The sequence below is a fragment of the Hemicordylus capensis genome, chromosome 4, assembly GCF_027244095.1.
Source record: "Hemicordylus capensis ecotype Gifberg chromosome 4, rHemCap1.1.pri, whole genome shotgun sequence".
In the NCBI taxonomy this organism is placed as follows: domain Eukaryota; kingdom Metazoa; phylum Chordata; class Lepidosauria; order Squamata; family Cordylidae; genus Hemicordylus; species Hemicordylus capensis.
In genome coordinates, this window is record NC_069660.1 from 206,361,412 (window position 1) to 206,378,966 (window position 17,555).

The 17,555-nt window shown below is 41.1% G+C and overlaps 1 protein-coding gene across 7 annotated transcripts in view; it reads right to left on the reverse strand.

The window, feature by feature from the left end:
- Window positions 1-17,555, reverse strand: part of IRF4 (interferon regulatory factor 4) — a 75,795-nt gene that overhangs the window by 48,549 nt on the left and 9,691 nt on the right. For all 7 annotated transcript variants that reach the window (XM_053246720.1, XM_053246718.1, XM_053246721.1 and 4 more), the window contains exons 3-7: window positions 14,695-14,881; window positions 13,671-13,759; window positions 11,780-11,921; window positions 8,833-8,940; window positions 1,864-2,217 (exon numbers count right to left, since the gene is read on the reverse strand). In XM_053246720.1, coding sequence (XP_053102695.1) covers window positions 1,864-2,217; window positions 8,833-8,940; window positions 11,780-11,921; window positions 13,671-13,759; window positions 14,695-14,881 — 880 coding nt within the window. The remainder of the gene's footprint in view (window positions 1-1,863; window positions 2,218-8,832; window positions 8,941-11,779; window positions 11,922-13,670; window positions 13,760-14,694; window positions 14,882-17,555) is intronic.

Below are 17,555 nucleotides of genomic sequence, written 5' to 3' on the forward strand. Positions count from 1 at the left end.
TCTTACTATTGTTGAAATGTATGGCTTTTATATCCTGCTTTTTTTCTACAGAACTCAAGGCAGCCAACATAAATACATCAGCATAAAAAGATCACAAAAGAGAGAGAAAAACTTGAGAAGGTCTGCTAGAATAAAAATGTTTTTAATCCCCGTTTAAAAATCACCAGAAAAGGTGCCACCCAAAGTTCAGAATGAAGGGGCTACGGTTTTCTTTCTCTCAGAGAGGAGGGTGGAAATCCCGAGAGAAAGGAAATTATCCAGACAGCTAGTGAATTGCTTGCAAGTTAGGAGATGCAAAAGCATGACAGCATGCAAGACAGGCTGGCCCCTCCCTCTGACATTAGCATTGTGGTCAGGGGGCTGGGCCAGAAGGGCCTTGGCAACAAGGAACCTGGGAGCAACCGTAGCAAGGCAGGTGAGGCGACACCCATGGGTGATGGGGTGGGATGTCCACAGTAGCCGTTCCAGAGCACAGACACTGTCTGAGGCCATCGTCACACATCAACTCATTGATGAGCCACCCCTGATATCAGCATAAATACAACCATTTACCAATTAGTAGGCTACTACTTTGCACATGTAACTATTTAGTATGTCAGTCCTCTTAACATGCATTGTTTATCATTATACCACTCTCCTGCCTCCTCAGATTTCTGATCATGTACAGACGTATAGTTTAAAAATTCTCCCCATTTGGCAGACCATTACAGGTCACTGGTTTTCTGAGTGCTTGTGTGCACACCTAGTGAGTTGCTACTTACTGAGCAGTAGTTGGTATTCACAATCTGTTGGGATGAAACTGGAGCTGGCTTTCAGACACAAACCAATGAGAAAATTCCCTTACAGCAAGTGTTAAGGAGGGACATTCTACACAGTCTCCCATCCACCTTTTTTCTTTAAATATATTTAAAATTATATCATTGGAGATTGTTTTTAAAACTTCATACAGTTTTCTGGGGCACAAATAACCACTCTATAAATGTCTGTTTTCATTTCAAGGGGCAGGGGGAATCTAACACAAGACCATCTGTTTCAAATATTCAGCTTTGGCATTTGCTGGTTAGGATTCAGAGCAGTGTTCCATTTGAGGCATGCACATGTGCACACAAGGTTTTTTTATGTCCACTCCGCTAAGTTTAGATCTTGCTCAGCTTGAATAAGGAAGGCCCCACTCTGATTGCACATGTGCGCACATACTGCCTTGGTACTGTCACCCAGAACATAACTCATTTTGCACACACATAGAAAATTAAAGAGAACACTGATTTAGAGGTGGATTTTATCTCTCTATTCAGATTTCATCATTTTGTTTCTATATCCTGTCAAGCCGTATGCTTAGTTCAGCCTACTTAGTTTCACTGAAGTCACTTTTGAAGCTGCAAAGTTATCTTAACAGCAAAACACACTAATAAAGCTACCTAGTTATTTGTGCATGCCAAAAACCAGACAAGTTATACATATAACTGCATGTTCTGGAGGAAACACACAATGTGTGTGTGTGTGTGTGCGCGCACACCACACACACACACAGAGCAACTAGAGACTAAAGAGACACTTGTGGGTATAAGAGAAGATAGGCTTCAGAAATGATACAGTACAACAATGTAGAGAAGGCAAAAATCAGCATGAGGGCCAGAATTAGTAATCAGTGGGACAAGTGGTGACATAAGATAACATCCCTTGAGTGAATCCTTTTAGACAATTTTAGCAATTGAGATAAAATTTCATTCGATTTTATGGCAAAATGACAATCAAATAATGAAATATGACAATCAAATATGAGGGTACATCACACCAAGACCGGAATGACAAAAATGTATGTATAATTGTAAGTTATGTTGAAAAATTGATTTAAAAAATTACCTGATAAAAATTGCTGAGTATCAAAAAGTTTGCATATCTGCTCCCTTTCCAGTTTGTTAGACCTGTCACTGTAAAATGCCAGGGGGCCATCCCAATAGATCCTGCTATGGCAATATCTCTTAGCATAGAGCCCATCTTCTTGCATCCAGAGTACTACTCCCCGTTCCAAGTGACTTAGCAATTTTTCAATTGTTTTCCTCTGGCCATGATCTTCCGGGTAAGGGAAAAGGACTTGGTCCAGGCCGCTGACGTCATAATTTTGGCCATGAGATATCCTACAGCCTTCAGGATTTGAAGTTGTAACTTCTTTAACCAGAGTTTCATGGTAATATAGACAGATGTGTAGGCGGCAATCTGAAAGTATATTTATGCAAAATTATAACAACGGTTTGGCATCAGACAATCTTATTTTGTGTAACATCTACAAACAAAGTGAGCACCATTGTGGTTTAATGGTGTACTGGGCCTCGGAGATGTGCATTCAGACCAGTGCAGACTTAACAAGTAAACCTAATCAAGTCACTTACAGCCCAATCCTATCCATCTTTTCTGGACAGTAAGTTCCACTGTATTCAATGGAGCTTACTATCATTGTAAGTTAAGTGGGAAAGCAAAGTTCCACTGTTGTCAGTGGAGCTTACTTCCTAAATGTGCATAGGATTTCAGTCTAAATGTCAGCTCCTCATCTGTTACATGGGAATTATAACGAGAGAATAAGATTTATTTATTTATTGCAAAAAAGTGCTGCATAAAGAATAAATGTAATTATGCTCAGCACTACTAAGAGTAAATCCTTCAATATCATAGTTCCATAGGCACAATATACTGTGATGTCTGACAGGGGAATGTGATTCCGCCAGCATTGTTTTTTAAGACACATACTTATTAGTGCACTTATATTACAAATATAGGAGCACTGGCCATTGTACAAACATCATGGCTTGTAACAAAAGGTCATGTTGGCACTGGCTGCCGATAGGTTTCCGGGCAAAATACAAAGTGCTAGTCATAACTTATAAAGCCCTAAATGGCTTTCACCCTGGGTATCTAAGAAAACGTCTTCTTCATTATGAGACCCACCGCCCACTGAAGTCGTCTGGAGAGATTCGTCTCCAGTTGCAGCCAGCTCGGCTGGTGGCCACACAGGGACGGGCTTTCTCAGTTGCTGCCCCAAGAGTGTGGAATGTGCTCCCTAATAAGATACGATCCTCCCCATCTCTGACCATTTTTAGAAAGCATTTAAAAATCATCCACAAATTAAAACCTTAAAAATTTAAAGAACTGAAAAAGCTTGGGTGAAGAGCTGGGTTTTCAGATTGTTAAATTGTTTTAAGTTTTTGTATATATTTTAACTTGTTTTATGTTGTTGTGAACTGCCCAAAGATGAAAGTTTGAGGCGGTGTACAAATATGATTGATAGATAAATGTTGCAACAGAGTGATTTATCAGGTGAGAATTTCAAAGGATGTAACCACAATCTTAAAGTTATTACAGTCATGAATATTGCTACATGGAAAACTTCCACCCCAAAAAATCCTGGAAAGGCAATCCTCAATTCTTAAATAAATCCTTTATTATTCAGCAACTATCACTTTCCTGTCAGCTCTGGGTGTGCAGAACCAGTTCGAATTGAACCTGGTTCAATTTGAACCAGCCCAGTTTGACCGGCCCAGATTCAGTTTGAACCAGCCTGGCTTGAACCAGACTGCCCTCCCACCAAAAAAGTGGGCTAGTCCAAGTTTGAACCAAACCGGGCCTGCTTTGGATTGAACTGGTTAGGCTCAGTTCGGGATGCTTGTAAAGGGGAATCTGGGGAATCTGGCAAAGGGAAATCCAGTAATGGGGATCCCTAGCAACTGAATTAGGGTTGAAAAGAGTGGCGGGGGGCAGGCAAGAGGTGACCTTACCTGCAGTGGCTCCACTGTGGCAGCAGCAGGATGCCGCTGGCTCCTCTGGGCCCAACCAGTGATCTCCTACGATCTCCTAAGGTGATCTCCTACCCGCCAGCCCCACCACTCTTTTCAACCCTAATTCAGTCACTTGGGATCCACCCAATGCTTAAAAAGGGGAATCCTTACTAGATTCCCCTTTACAAGCACCCCAAACCAGTTTGACATGTTTATGTGCATGAACCAAACCACCCCACTGATTCTAACAAACCAATTCATGGATCAACACTTCAGTTTGAATTCAAACCTCTGCTCGTGCTTCCATGCATACCCCTACTGTCAACACATAGCACAAGTCCTGGTTATAATCTGTCCTCTAAAAGAATATTAGAAGGTAAGTCTATAGGTAAGGCTTGTGTAGTTTTCAGGCCAGAAATGACTGCCATTAATTGATTCCATAGTTTCTCAAGACAGTCTCATTTTCTAGAGAAAGTTGCATGTCCAAGTAGCAGCCAGGAATTCTTTCCATACCAGAGGAAGTTTAATTCAAGGTAGGGCATTCTGGAAGAGTGTCCCTGCGCTTTTTTCCTAGCTCCAGTATAACAACCAAACCAGGACTGTCAATGAAGCCAGGAACAGAATAGAACTGGAACAAATCCCTGCATAAATTTAACAAATTTTCAAAATTGAAATGACCCTTTTGAAAAGCCTACATTCTGTAATTTGAATTTTGAAATCCAATTTAAGAGCTAGTTTTCAGCAAGATACCTAAATAGGTTTACAGTTTAAAGCCGGTACATTGATCCATTGGAAAAATAACAGAAGCACGTGCAGTTAGGCATAGCAGACTGTGATGTACAGGATTTAGTAGTTACTCAGTAGCCCTGTTTGTACCCAAAACACATGATAGCTCCTAGACAGAAGCTCCAAAGACAAAGCTCAATTTTTAATTGCTGATGAGCTGATATGCTGCTGGAATGGGAAACACGAGTTACAGATAAGTAAGCTACTTTTATACCAAGGGAGCTTATTCAAAAACATGCCACTAAAAATTATCTATGTGCTTAAGAAGTAAAGAACTATATGGAACTATCAGCACACGTATGGTGGCTTTAATATGAGTTGACTGGTGAATTTGCACTAGTGTCAGCAATAATGCACATGCACATAAAACTAGGAGGAATGTGCATATTGACAGAGTCAATAGATAATTTTGCACATTGTGTGCTCAGTATGAATAATCACCAACTGATGTTGAGCAAACTGAACTGATCAGAGATGTTTCAAATGTTGCCCAGTTAATATGCTTAGCCTCCAAGTATATTTAGGACCTTGCTTAGGCAATATAAACATAGCTTACCAGTGGAGAATCTTTATATTGTTAGCCAATGTACACACCATATAGTTAACATTGTCCAGAGCCAGTGGGGTGTAGCGTTTAGAGCGTTGGACTAGGACTGGGGAGACCTGAGTTCAAATCCCTGTCCAGCCACAAAATTCACTGGCTAACTCTGGTGGGTTATCTCTCAGTTGCTTATCAATCAGCCTAACTTAACTCACAGGGTTGTTGTGAAGATAAACATATCCATGTTCACCGCTCTGAGCTCTTTGGCGGAAGAGCGGGATATAAATGTTCAAATAAATAAATAAATAAAATATATGCACACTCTTGAAATTCAACAAGCTATGCTTGTTGACTGGGCATAGTCCAAAATTTGAGCATATTCTCCACAGCTACAGTAAATGCCATAAATGTGCACAATCACCAAAGATGTATATGTATGTGTGTATACACACACATACATATACACATGGGTATAGAGGAGGGGGGACACACAGGGACAGAGTGCCAGTACTTCTCAGCTTGTTGGGGTGGGCATGGGCATGGAAATGAAATTCAGAAGGCCCTCTAATATCACAGGGGTAACATTTTCAGAAACAGCTATATTGGCGTGCTGGAGCTAACCAAAAAAAAAAAAACACCGCCACAAAATGGGGTTAGGCTCCTTAGCTAAACAACCCACTCTCAAGCTGAGAGTACAGGGAGGTGTACGTTTAAATAGCCACTCTCCTTGCCTCAGCTGACATGTGGGGAGGTGTAAAGAAGTGGGGCAAGAGGTGAGAGTGGATGAAGTAGTGAATGAATGCACCTTTTGCACTGCTTCTTTAAATCTCTCCACATGCCAGCTGAGAAGCAAGGAGAGGGTTATTTAAACTGTATACCAATTTAGTTAGAGGAGTAAAGTAAAAGGTAAAGTGTGCCGTCAAGTCGATTTTGACTCCTGGAGCCCACAGAACCCTGTGGTTTTCTTTTGATAGAATACAGAAGGGGTTTACCATTGCCTCCTCCCGTGCAGGATGAGATGATGCCTTTCAGCATCTTTCCTATATCGTTGCTGCCCGATATAGTACCAGCGGGGATTCGAACTGGCAACCTTCTGCTTGTTAGCCCTGCTGCACCATTAGGAGGCAGTTAGGGGAGTAGAAAACCATAAATAACTAAAACTACCCTCCACCCTGTGCAAAAACTAAATTGGTATACAGGGAAGTGGCCAGCAAATGGGTGAAACCGCTATTCAAGAGCCACCGGCATATGTCATAGAATTTTTTATTAATGTGCTTGCAAAAGGGAAGTAAAAGAGTGGTTTGAAATTTGTAGAATTTCAACTTCAAACATTATTCACTTTGACTAATTATCATATATTAATTATGATAATTATCATATATCTCTCGTATTCGGGTCAACTTAGATGGAGACTCCACAATTAATTTGATGTCTGGATTCAAGGTGTCCAGCAACTCCTCTTATGTGGTTCGACTGGATCGGTTTCAGTTTGTGACTCCTGATGATGTGGACAAGCTGCTTGGAGCGGTGAGGCCTACCACTTGTTCTCCTGACCTTTGTCCAACACAGCTTGTTCTTTCTAGCAGGGAGGCTGTTGTAGGAGGCCTGGTGGAAATAATAAATGCTTCTCTGAGGGAGGGCAGGATGCCTCCTTGTCTTAAGGAAGCAATTATTAGACCTATTCTAAAGAAACCTGCATTAGATCCCTCAGAGTTGAGCAACTATAGGCCTGTCTCCAACCTCCTATAGCTGGGCAAGGTAATTGAGAGTGTAGTGGCCTCTCAGCTCCAGACGGTCTTGGAGGAAACCAATTATATAGACCCATTTCAAACTGGCTTTTGGGCAGGCTATGGGGTGGAGACTGCCTTGGTTGGCCTGATGGATGATCTCCAATTGGGAATTGACAGAGGAAGTGTGACTCTGTTGGTCCTTTTGGATCTCTCTGCGGCTTTCGCTACTATCGACCACAGTATTCTTCTGGAACATCTGAGAGTGTTGGGGGTGGGAGGCACTGTTTTACAGTGGTTCCGCTCCTACCTCTCAGACAGATTCCAGATGGTGTTGACTGGAGACTGTTGCTCTTCGAAATCTGAGCTTATGTGTGGTGTCTCTCAGGGCTCCATACTGTCTCCAATGCTCTGAAACCACTGGGAGAGATCTTCAGGGGATTTGGTGTGGGATGTTATCAGAATGCTGATGACACCCAGATCTACTTCTCCACGTCAACATCATCAGGAGATGGCATAACCTCCCTAAATGCCTGCCTGGAAGCAGTAATGGGCTGAATGAGGGGGAATAAACTGAGACTGAATCCAGATAAAATGGAGGTACTTATTGTGCAGGAGACCATTTTGATCTATCTGTTCTAGATGGGGTCACACTTCCCCAAAAGGAACAGGTTTACAGTCTGGGAGTACTTCTGGATCCACACCTCTCCCTGGTATTTCAGGTTGAGGTGGTGGCCAGAGGGGCTTTTTATGAGCTTCGGCTGATACGCCAGCTGCATCCGTTGCTTGAGATGAATGATCTCAAAACAGTGGTACGTATGCTGGTAACCTCCAGACTTGACTTCTGCAATGCGCTCTATGTGGGGCTGCCTTTTTATGTAGTCCGGAAACTCCAGTTGGTACAGAATGCAGCAGCCAGTTTGGTCTCTGGGTCATCTCGAAGAGACCCATCAGGCTGATAGAGCTACATTGGCTGCCAATAGGTTTCCAGGCAAAATACAAAGTGCTGGTTATAACCTATAAAGCCCTAAACAGCTTAGGCCATGGATATTTAAGAGAACGTCTTCTTCATTATGATCCCCACCACCCATTGAGATCGTCTGGAGAGGTTTGTCTCCAATTGCCACCAGCTCAGCTGGTGGCCACATGGGGATGGGCCTTCTTGGTTGCTGCCCCAAGATTGTGGAATGTGTTCCTTACTGAAATATGATCCTCACCATCCCTGACAATTTTGAAAAAAGCATTTGAAAACCCACCTCTTCACCCAAGCTTTTTTAGCTTTTTAAATTTTCAGGTTTTAATCTGTGGTTGATATTTAATTTAAATTGTTTTAGGGTGGGGCGGGTTGTGTTGTATATGTTTTTAACTTGTTTTATGTTATTGTTAACTGCCCAGGGATGAAAGTTTAGGGCAGTGTACAAATCTGAGAATTAATTAATTAATATAGGATAACTCTGAATCATAGCACATTTGAATCTGAGAAAGGTCTTTTGCTTCTCCTGGGCATGATATCATTTTGGAATTCTTCATCTGATTATTAAGTGTTAAAAATCTGTTGAGAACAATAATTAAAATATGATTATAAGCAGAATTTCTTCTTTAAAATACCCAAAAAACATTTAAACCCTTCAGCAAGCACATTCTGGTATTAAAAAGTAGTGCATTCAGTTAATTTAAGTGGCAGGATTGTTCATGCAAAATTTGGTGTCTAGAGGTAATCGGGAAGGATGATATTCAGAATATCTATCAAAAAAAAATGTAAATTTTCACCAAGCATAGTTCTGTGTAAAATGTGGTGCATTCAACTCATTTCAGTGGCAGGATTGTGTATGCAAAATTTGGTTTCTGTAGGTCATAGGGTAGTATGATTTTATTTCGCACAAACTAACCAACCAATTCTTCAAAATATAGATATAGATATAAATTCAAGGCAAAAACTTATCTGGGAAGTTAAAAGAGGTTCTCAAGATTTCATTGTGACTTGCCACATGTTAAATGGTTTACATACCTGACAATGCAAGCGCTTCAGCAGACCTTATGCTTGGCTCTATTGGAATCCCAGGTGTCTGTGGCTCTGATGGCGTACAAGCATAAAAAGTTCCAGTCACCTGACACCCTGTTTTCACAAACAAGAGTTGGTTTTCAAGCAGATAATGTTGCCAAAGTGTCCAAAATTACCCTAGAAGCATTTTCCTCACACACATCCAAGGACTATGCATATGAATTTCCCAATCTGAGAAACCCATAGTCCCTTCTGCCTTGAACACTTTGGCATCATAGGTAAATTGTATGATAACAGGTCAACATAAGAACAATCCTGCTAAGTGTTATAGAATTCCATTGTCCAGTCTCTACTTGGGCATCTATGAACCACAATGCCTTTAGCAAACCTGAGGGCAACTATATAAACACAAACAGAAAGCATCCCCTAGTTAATTACTAGATTCTGCCAATTTTGGGGGTTTCCATAATTGGTTTTAAGGGTCTCAGTACCACTAGAATTAAAGGTGTTGCAGCAGCAGCCAGATCTGATGGGTCTTAGTGCTCCTATGAACAAAGTGTTCTCACTAAGAAGTGTGCTGGAATGCTTGGAAGAACTATTGTGTGATTCCAGAGGGACCATGCCAATGACATATTTAATCAAAATTCCACTGAGTTCAGGGGCTCACTTCCTAGTAGATGTGCTTAATATTACAATCTAATAGCATGACCACATGCATGTGTACTCAGAAGCAAGACTCACTTAGTCCTATGGGATTTGTTTCAAAAATAAATGTCATAGGTTTGCAAACATGCAAGCCAATCCTATGAACACTTACTCAGAAATAAGTTCTATTGAGTACAAAGGGACTTAAGTGTAAGTGTGCATATGACTGTAGGGTCAAGGCAAACATAACATTTATAGAGCAGTGGACTAGTTTGGATCACCCTCACCACATTCAGTTCAAATGTACCTTTTCTTCCTGGGCCAAATTCTAGAGAAAACCCAGTTTGAAACTTTACAACAAAAGCTGGCTGTGGGTGGCATCAACTGGTTTATGCACAAGATGCTACAAAGATGCTTCTCCCCATTTCTGGAGCAGTTTTGCAATTGTATTAACTATATAAATATTTTGAATATGAGAGAGGATGAATGAATAACCAAGTAAATGCACATGTGGTACTTTAAAAAATGTCTGAGGTGGGCAGACTGCCTAAACCAGGGATTCTCTACATTGGGTCCCCAGATGTTATTGGACTTCAACTCCCATAATCCCCAACCAAAAGCCACTGGGGCTGATGGGAGCTGATGTCCATTAACATCTGGGGACCAAATGTAGAGAATCCCTGGCCTAAACCACAGGTTGAAGGGGCAAGACTCACAGCACTGTTTGATTTGGGGGTACTTGTCAGGCTGAAGCCAGGCTCTAACTGCTGTTGAAGAACCCACTGTGACTTCTGTCTCAGTGTTTCATCCATTTCCACCCTTAACCTTTTTGGTAACACAGTGCTCTCCTTGTGCAAGGCCAATCTGAATCAGACCCATCAGAATCTGGGTGTCCTTTCCTGTTCTGTAGAATAGAAATAATATTGCCCTGTGTCAAATATATGTGCATGTTTATAAAGAGGATCATGAAAGCTGAAAAAGTGTCTAAAGCTGCAATTCTTTGCACACTCACTTCAGAGCAAGCTCCACTGACTGAACAACAGTGGAGACTTCCTTCCAAGAACCTGTGCCTGTGACTTCACTTTAAGTATATAATGTTGAGATTTGATGGACACACAACTGCCTTTAAAACACTGTCTACACGTTAAAGCAATAAGTCCAGTAATTTCACTTATCCTGAGGCACTCAAAATTCCCAAGCCAGCCAAAATTAAGAATGTGCCATTGATTTCAAGAGAGTTAAACATGTGCTTAACTCTGTCTCAATGGACTCAAAGGGGTTTGGAGGTGCTGAAACTTTTGATGGATTATGCCTTAGATATTTGTTTATATCTATTTTCATATTCTATTGAAATCAATTGGATTTACTCATGAACAAACATGTAGGATGGCAGCCAAACATGAATAAATATCTTTTATTTGCCTGTGTTTACTGAAAACCTTCCAAATTTATGAAGCTCTGAAGAATAAGAGAACAGTTTTGCCAATTCTCATCATCAGAAGTGGGCCATTATATAATAATGGCCTCACCCATTATTTTGGAACTGCATCATAAAAGCACTCCAGATTTCTGCTGAGAGTGTACAGTTTTCTTGCTCCAAGTGCTTGATCTATTTGGTTAAGCAACGTGAAACCCTAAGTTAAAACATGACCCAAAGTAATGTAGTTCTAATTCCAACTGATTTCAGTGGGAGCGAGCCAAGCAAGCAATTACCTTCTCCGCCAAGATCAATGAGATTTAAAAGTGCTTACTCTTGGATGTAGTCACCTTAAGTGGTGCAGTGGGGGAATGCTTGACTAACAAGCAGAAGGTTGCCGGTTTGAATCCCAGACTATGGGAAACATCTATATCAGGCAGCAGCAATATAGGAAGGTGCTGAAAAGCATCATCTCATACTGCGCAGAAGGAGGCAATGGTAAATCTCTCCTGTAATCTACCAAAGAAAACCACAGGGCTCTGTGGGCGCAAGGAGTCGAAATCGACTTGATGGCACACTTTACCTTACTATTGGATGCAACATGCCCTTATTCTCATTGCAACATAGCATTGTGATTCCTTGAAACATTGGGAAATGTGATGCGTATACATTTCACATTCACTTCAATGGATGAAGGGAAACTAAGTGTATACAAAGGGATGCATCTACAGAGTTATGTCCTCCACTGAAAAGAATGAGGAAGCCCACTTACTCAGGAGCTCATGTTCACATCTGCATGCATGTGGTGCACTGCATCAGCAGCCATGACTTCCTTCACAGTCTAACTCAAAAACACTTGTAGCTCTGTGTAAAGTGGTGGGGTATTCTTACCATTCTGACACGCTGGACCTTGCCAATGATGATTGCGAGCCGCAAAAGGAACACTAGCACACTGGTAGGAGATATCAGAATGTGATGGGTCTGGTACATAGTCTCTCCAGCTACGGTCATGAGACACCATGTAACTTTGTATCTGTAATATTTTGACAAAAATCAACATTATATTTTGGTTGAAATCACTTGCAGAGAGAGTCAATGCAAACTCCTCTTCAGCTTTCCTTTTCATCTTTATCTCCCTCTCAAAATGTTCAAACACAAGAAGTCTCTAATATTTTTAGATTGTGAGCCCTTTGGGGACAGTGATCCATCTTATTTATTTATGTATTATTTCTCTGTGTAAACTGCCCTGAGCCATTTTTGGAAGGGCAGTATAGAAATCAAATCTAATTAATTAATTGATTGATTGATTGATTGATTAAATAAAAATGTCCACTTAACCTGGGCCTGCTTCAGAGTCAAAATTCCAAAAAATTCTCTGAAGAGAGACACTCCTAACTCTAACACAATGCAGCTCTTCCCACAATCAAGTGGGAAGGGCTACTACCCTGTTATGCAGAGTGGAATCCCAAAAGTGCTTACCTCCCCACAGATGATCACACAGAGCTACCTAGGCAGGCAAATAGCCCACCCAGGCAAGTGGTAGATTAGCTCGGGTGCTCCTGCGCCTGGCCGTGGCTCGGTTCAGCGAGCTCCAGCGGCCAGGCGAAGGGCACCACCGCCCCCCACAGAGCCCCAGGAATTCACCACGTAAGTGCACAGTGCATTCCTGGGGTCCCCCCTCCCCGAGTGTGTCCGCCGCAGCTGCACACACAACAACAACAAAAACGGGGTTAACGGAGCACTCACTCTGTTAACCTGGTTTAGGAGGGAGTGCGTTTAGGCAAGCTTGTTGCCGGGAGCTGCACACAAGCAGCAGGAACCAGGCTGGGATCCCTTAGCCCGGTTTCTGCTGCTCTTGAGAATTGCCTCATAGCTACACTGAAACTCCCATACTGCAACACATATGCTGGAATAAGAAATTCTGCCACATCCTTCTTAGAATCCACCATTCGTATCCTGGTGCAATGAAAACCTAATAAAATGGTTGGAGTCATTCTCTATTCCCTGCTTAAGATAATGGTTGTATATTTTTTTAACGCTACACTGAGTCCATTTACTATTAGTCGGTCCAAGCAGAGAGAAGAAACTCAGTCTCATGAGATTCACGGTCTGGTTTTTGGTAACCAGACTCTTTTCTTGATCCCAGAAATTTCCAGAAATGTAAGATCCACGACCCTCTCAAAGGCTGTGCACAGATTGTTCCTGCTAAATGTCTAAGCTCATAGCTTGCCTTGCATAGAGTCTGGTCCATACCATACCAGAGCCTGGTCCATTGATCCATCTGTTGTTTACTTTGGCTGACAGTGGCTTGCTAGCCTTGCTACCAAAGATCCTTCAAGTATAGGTGCTGGGGACTGAACCTTGGACCTTCTAAATGGAAAGTATGTGTCTTACCACTGAGCTAAAGGCTCTTTACTAAACGTATTTAACCCCAAATCCTCTAATTTGAGGGTGTACATATACAACCAATGCAATGGTACTCTTTTTAGTTTTTTTAAAATCAAACATTTAATTTTAAGAGAAGAAAGCAAGAACAGAAATGTGCAAAAATTAGTACTGGGACAGCAAGCAAGAACAGAAATGAGCAAGATAAGAATGCTGGTGCAGCTACATCCCACAAACTTGTAATCACAGAAACACCTATGAAGCCTTTTAAGAGTGTTTGACATTATTTGCTATTTCTTGTTAAACTTATTGTGGATCAAAACATAAAACACACATAGTATATATACACATTTTCACCCTTTGGACATAAAACACTCAAATAATGTATGATCTGTACCTGAGACTGTAGTGCAGAGTATGGTGAATTCACTGTGTAAGGATTATTCATAATCATTTGTGGATCCTCCAAGCTAAGCTGTTTCGCCCCTGTATACATGCAAATGAAAACAGTTTTTGAAACGTGTGCTTTAAGGAATCTTGAAGTGGGGGGAGTTGCTTGCATATAAATGTTCAACTGTTAACTTCCACTTATAAGAAAATACTCCAAGCTACTTTGGAGCCATTGTGCTCATTTGTATGCTTTACAGAGAGGGGAGAAATCTATAATTCTGTCATTTGAAAACTTTCTATGACCAGAAAAAGATTTTTTAAAAATACATGCAAATGAACCTATATTGCATAATTTATTTGGACACAAAGTTTGGTAGAACTTCCCCAGTTATATAATAATGCATTTAGATTTACAATGTAAGTGGAAGCAATTATTAATTTTTTATGCAACCAAACTTAATTTCTTAAAACAATTATAGTACTGTCTCTACATTTCTTGGCCTACTTTCCAATAGGCTTATGAGATCACCTGGCATTTCATGTGTTCATGTGTGTGGTCTCCCACCCCCATCAACTTCGCAATGCCTGAACCAATATGAACCACATCGGGTACAGTTGTAGGGACACATAGGGTAGTGTGTCCCTACAGCTCTGTAGTCTCTACTCAATGGTGTAGTTTGTGATTATGTCATCCACCCCGATTCAAGATGGCGGATGTGTGAATGTTAGAGGCACAAGTGGGCTAATTTGTGAACTGCTTAACCGATTTGAACCAAATTTGCTACGGCTGTAGGGACACATAGGGAAACCTCAATGCCATAGGTTGTGATGATGGCATCCACCCCAATCCAAGATGGCAGATGCATGAACATTTGAGGTGCAAGAGATCTAACTTGTGGACCTCAATTTGAACCAAATTTAGTCCAGTTGTAGAGATAGTGAAAGGAAAGTAGGCAGATTAGTTCTTAGTAGAACAACTTGTGGTCCATCCTAATAAATGAAGTTGTTCTATATAATATAAGCTGCCCTACCTTTTTTTGCTCCTTCTGGTACTATTCTGTACACTTTATATGGGTCTGATATATCCAGCTGACTTCTTTCAACCAGTTCTTCAAAGTCATTGCTCTTATTCAAAGCACATCGCAGTCTTGTCTTCCAGGTGGGAGGATCTGGTTTGTCAATGCCCTCTCTGAACTTTCCTTTAAATAGAGCCCAAGCCTGAAAATATTGCTGGTGATTAGCAAAACACAACTTCACACAACAAAACCAGCTCACACACTTGAACTTTATCATATATCTAAAAGAATAATTCAAATCACACTGTGAGTGCATGCTCAGGATAGAAATTAACTGTTCAGTTTCGCTGGAACTACTGCTAGATTTGCTCCTGCCACTACAGGATTTGTGTTTTCCTAGTTGGTCGTTCAGTCTTAAGTCTTAATTACCAGCACCGGAAGATCTTGTAAGCAACAGTTTAAAAAAACTAGACATTTCCAAGATTCACAGTAACTATTTCAGTTCTACAGGAAATACACAGCTGGGTGACTGCAGTGTCATTTTCAAAGGCTACATGTTTCATGCTCCCTTATGCAGCACAGTAGCCACAACATTTTTTTCCAGAATGCACTAGGTTTGCCAGTTCACAACTCAGATAATTCTCCTCTTTCTTTAACAGTGCTGAAGCTATGGAGGAGGATTCAGCCACAGATTATCCTCCTATATGCTGTGGGGATGAGTGAAAGCCCTGCTTCCAAAAGCCAGGCTGTAGTACTCTTATTTCATATCGCACTGCTCACATTAGCTAGTGAAAACAACATCTAATCCTCCACTGAGTCCAGTTTAGTCACTGGAATCTCCAAATACTAAAATGTAAAAATCATTTTCAAGCCAAGATACAGCTTTCTAAAAAAAGATGACACAATATGAGTTCAGTGCACAGCATAGGGTTCAGAAAACCACACCAATGCCGAACATTACAGTCAAATAATGAAGTGGGGAAAGATGTGCCATATGGATTCTAGCAGTAGTGTAAAGGCTTGTGTTTGAAAATTACTTACTATTAGAAGTAATTAGCTACATTCATTCTGGCAGAAACCGAACATCATTGCTCCAGGTAATGCTGTTCAATAACCATCAACTACCAAAGAGTTTGTGAAAGAATGCCTTACTAAACAGTTATGGTGCCTGCTGGAGTTAATGACAAAGGCTGCAATCCTGTTCAAAATGATGAACACTTGAGTCCCATTGATGTCTATGGAATTGAAGTGTGTGAAACTGTAAACAGGATTGCAGTCCTAATGAATCAAGCCTTAGGGCAGTTAATCAAATGAAGAAAATAAGATTATGGAACATAGAAGAAACCTTCCAAGTGTGACAGGAAAGCAACTTGGTTGGCATTTTAATTCAACAACATCTAGAATGCCAGTTGGATGCAGAACACAAGAGAAGACAATCCCTTTTTTAATTTAGGAGAACCTTCCATTTTTCTCATAGTGGATAATATTCCCTCTTAATCCCACTCTCCAGCAATGCAGGCACTGGTTACATTTTCAACTGGAAAACACTTTTGCTTGTGGAAAAATTGGCAGCCCTTTGCTTCTAAAAATCTTCTAGCTTGAGATTAGTGAATGTTGACTAACTGACATAATTGACTAACTGCTAACTGGGCACAGAGGTACCTTTTAAGTCATAGTTCTCTTATATTTAGTAGGAGGACAGCAAGTGCCCCTGTTTATCCCAGCATAGGATCTTTTTTCAGTGGCTGTTTGCTGGTGTTTCTCTAATGTCTTTTTCTTTCTTTTTAGATTGCAAGCCCCAATCAGGGAACATCATTTCCTTTCTTTTGCTTTGTAAACCACTTTGTAAATGTTATATGTGTATTTTAAAATAATAATAGTATTAGACAACATGGCACAGTCTCTCATTGATGCTAAGGACCATCAGGGCTGCTGCTTACCTTCAAAGGCACCCTGACAGTGGAGGAAAGGGGCTGCTGCACAGTAACTTTAAAGCATTTCTGGGCAGCAGTGCACAGCTCCTGTCCATGGCTTCCAATGGAAAGGGGTGCTGAACTGTTGCCCAGAAGCACTTTAAAGTCATGGCACAGCAGCCCCATTGCTACAGCACCACTGCAGCAGCCTTTGAAGATGCGCAGCAGCCCCAGTGTGTCTTTAGAGTCTATTGGAGACAGCACATCATGTCACTCAATTTCTTTAACTATTCTAAGATTGACTGTATGTGTCAGAGAGAAAAGGGATGCAAATGTATTTGTATCCTTCTGTTTGGGGATATGAATACAAATATGATATTTATATACCACTTTTAAACAAAAGTTCCCAAAGCAGTTTACACAGAAAGAAATACATACATATCATGGCTCTCCTATGAAATGTATTTGACAGACTGTTGTGAAATAGTGGTTAGGGGGCTGGATTTGGGCCAAAGTGATCTGGATTAAAACCTTAGTTTAGCCATAAAGCTCATTTAGTGGTTTCTGTCTCTTGGCCTTACCTACCTCACAGACTGAAGTGAAGACTTTGTGGACACTGAGATTTGAGGACTTAGGACAAGCTCCCTTGTGCATGTACATCACTTAATGTGTCAACCATTTCCATTGAAAAGCATTGTTTTTGAGATAATGGCCATCATATGATAGACATTCATATGCATACCAGCCCTAATTTTCAAGTATAGGCGCTGAACCACAGATACTCCAGTAATCACTCCCCCACCCCAAACTGAGTGCTGAATGCAGATTTTCTTCCCCCACAACATGAACATGCACAGGATCAGAGCCAAAAGAAGTGCAATCCACACAAGGAATCTTGTTTCCAAGCACAGATTATTGGATCAGGCCATTATATCTAGGGCAGGACTGGTACCTGAATTTTTC